General features: G+C 45.7%; 1 protein-coding gene across 7 annotated transcripts in view; it reads right to left on the bottom strand.

The window, feature by feature from the left end:
• Positions 1-2,500, bottom strand: part of LOC126571672 (dynein heavy chain, cytoplasmic) — a 19,491-nt gene that overhangs the window by 3,290 nt on the left and 13,701 nt on the right. For 4 of the 7 annotated variants that reach the window (XM_050230403.1, XM_050230405.1, XM_050230407.1 and 1 more), the window contains 2 exons: positions 1,774-1,972; positions 1-843 (listed from right to left, as the gene is read on the bottom strand). The exon at positions 1-843 is cut by the window's left edge and continues 3,290 nt beyond it. In XM_050230403.1, coding sequence (XP_050086360.1) covers positions 1-843; positions 1,774-1,972 — 1,042 coding nt within the window. The remainder of the gene's footprint in view (positions 844-1,773; positions 1,973-2,500) is intronic. The other 3 variants (XM_050230402.1, XM_050230404.1, XM_050230406.1) reach the window with 1 other exon arrangement.

Here is a 2,500-nt window from a genome sequence, read left to right as displayed (position 1 = left end):
TAGTTCTCCACATCCTGTACCAGCAGCGGGTTACCGAACCGGAGCGCAGATTCCAGGTTCTTGCGGAATGAATCATCCAGGAAGCTGGTCTTAGTAATCTTCTTATCCTTAAACTCGTTCATGATGAATTCAGTCGCCTGGCCCGAGGGATCGATGATTAGCGGGTAGCGGTTGAAGCGCTTCAGCATGATCGCGTTCTCGGTACAGAGATCATCGGTTGGTAGTGCGTTTGCCTGCCAGCGCAGCCGCTCGTCCGGATTCGACAGATACTCGGTGCGTGCAATGTCCGCCCGGAACTGTATGTTGGCCGCCTGCAGATGCTGGCACCAGGTGGAGAACAGATTGCTACGGTAGTGCTGATCGAAGTAACCTCCGTATGCGATGAATGCCGCGGATAGCAGCACATCGCCGACGATGGTAGACATCTGTGAACGGAACGTTTCACTCGTGGCCTCCCACCGTTCTCGCTCGATCACCAAGCTCTTTAGCAGCGCGATCGAACGATCCACCTTGGCCTGCACGTTCTCGAGATCCGTTTTGATGGCCTGCGCCTGGGAAATGAGCTGCGCATACTCCTCCTTGTACGCCGCAATACTTTGCTCGAGCTGAGCGATCAGTTCCTTCACCTCCTGTCCGTGCTTGATGTTCGTATCGGCCTGGTGCTCCAGCGAGCTCAGCTCATCGCGCAGTGGCTCCACGCGCTTCAGCATGTCCGCGTACTCGACCTGTGCGATGGCCCATTTAACCATCGGTCCGCAAGCCATCGAGGCGCGGTTCACCTTCTCGAAGTTGTAATCCGGATTGCTGAGATACTTCGACTTCATCTTCTCACGCACCTCATCGCTGGTTTCGCGCGGTTACGCCAAGGAGAGAGAACAGAACGGAAACAATAGATTAGCATTATGTCACTGTACTAACGGCATTTGGGGTAAGCCAACGGATAAGCAGTTTCATGCAAGCAAAAAGCTAGTCTAAAGCCAATTTGTAAGGTACATGCATCTGGCACATGATCTACACATTTACAATTCTTTTGCAAGAATCGAGCGAGATCACTAGAAGGTTAAGTGCAGAAAATGAGAGGACAAACAAGCAAATGGAAAGTTTAAACATAAAAAGCAAATCTGTTATTAATCATGCAAGGTTTAAGCGATATACAGCGATACGGTGCCGTCGCGCACAGAATGTTGTGTTGGCAACCAAACAGAAATATCACTTTTAAAGATACAAATGATTCAGAGATTTGGTCAAAGTATTTGTTCTAATTTCTTTATCGTTGACCGTATGATGATCGTTAATGAAAGTAACTTTCAGCAAATGGATCAACAAATGCAGAAACAAAAAGCAAAAAATTGAAAGCAAGGAACATCTACATTTATCTATGATGTGCAAATCTACCAAAAAGGAAGCTATAAAAGGCTACATGTGATGAAATCGCTCTTGCTGTAGCAAATGACTTATGCAAGATCACTTCACACATGATTACTACTTACAAAACCCACTATAAACAGAAGAAAGAGGAAAAGGAAAACGACAAACTTCCACACTAACTATGAAACCAGTGCACGATTGTGCAAAGAAGGGTAGGGAAGGATCTACTGACGCATGGGAAACAGTTACGGGAATGCAACCAAATATCAACCAAAGAGAGAAGAACTAACTTGGAAAGGGGATTGCAAAGTGGGTTTTTGGGGGAGGAAGAAAACATTCAGAAAACCGAAAAAAATGAAAAAAGAAACGCAATTCGTGGCGTGAATCACGCGTTGTCATGCTTACGTTATGTCTTCGGTACTGAAATTAGACACAATCAAGTTGATAAAGTTTTCCCGCATAATAACGGCTCGAATCGATTTCCAGTCCGACGCGTTCTCGCCCAACAGCAAGCAGATCGATTCCAGTGCCAGTTTCACCACGGCCGGTGGATTCGCCATGGAGCGTACCTCGACGAGATGCTGCTTCTTGATCGATTTGACCGCTGCACACGATTCGAAAGTTCGTTCGTTCGTTCGGAGGGATTATGGTTTTGTTTCATTCGTTGATTAGTAGTTTACGGTTAACGTGGAAATTGGTGATGCACAGACACACACAGGCGGCATAATGCACCGCGTTGTGGTGGCGGTGGGTGGTGATGTGTTAAGGCATTATGGTTCACAGATACACGGCATTGATGAGTGAGAAAGAACATGGAGGAAACATGGGCATGTAGTACAAGTGGAAAGCATCGAGAAGAAGAAAGAGAGGAAGAGAAAGAAAGAACGATAAATCAGTTAATATCATTACTAAAACAGTGACGTGACAAAAATTGGTTTTAAACTTTGGAAACATGTCGTTTCGAACGAATGAAGAGAATATATATAAATCTAAATCAATATAGCCACGTAGCAATATTATTCCACGAAACATAGACCACAATCCCATAAACGACTGTCTCTTCTTCTTGTGTGAGGTCTTTTCAACCGTCTCAAGCACCCATCATCACCGATGACCTCATCCCCGATACCAT

The sequence above is a fragment of the Anopheles aquasalis genome, chromosome 2, assembly GCF_943734665.1.
Source record: "Anopheles aquasalis chromosome 2, idAnoAquaMG_Q_19, whole genome shotgun sequence".
NCBI classification, from domain to species: Eukaryota; Metazoa; Arthropoda; class Insecta; order Diptera; family Culicidae; genus Anopheles; species Anopheles aquasalis.
This window is presented reverse-complemented; position numbering and strand designations above follow the sequence as displayed.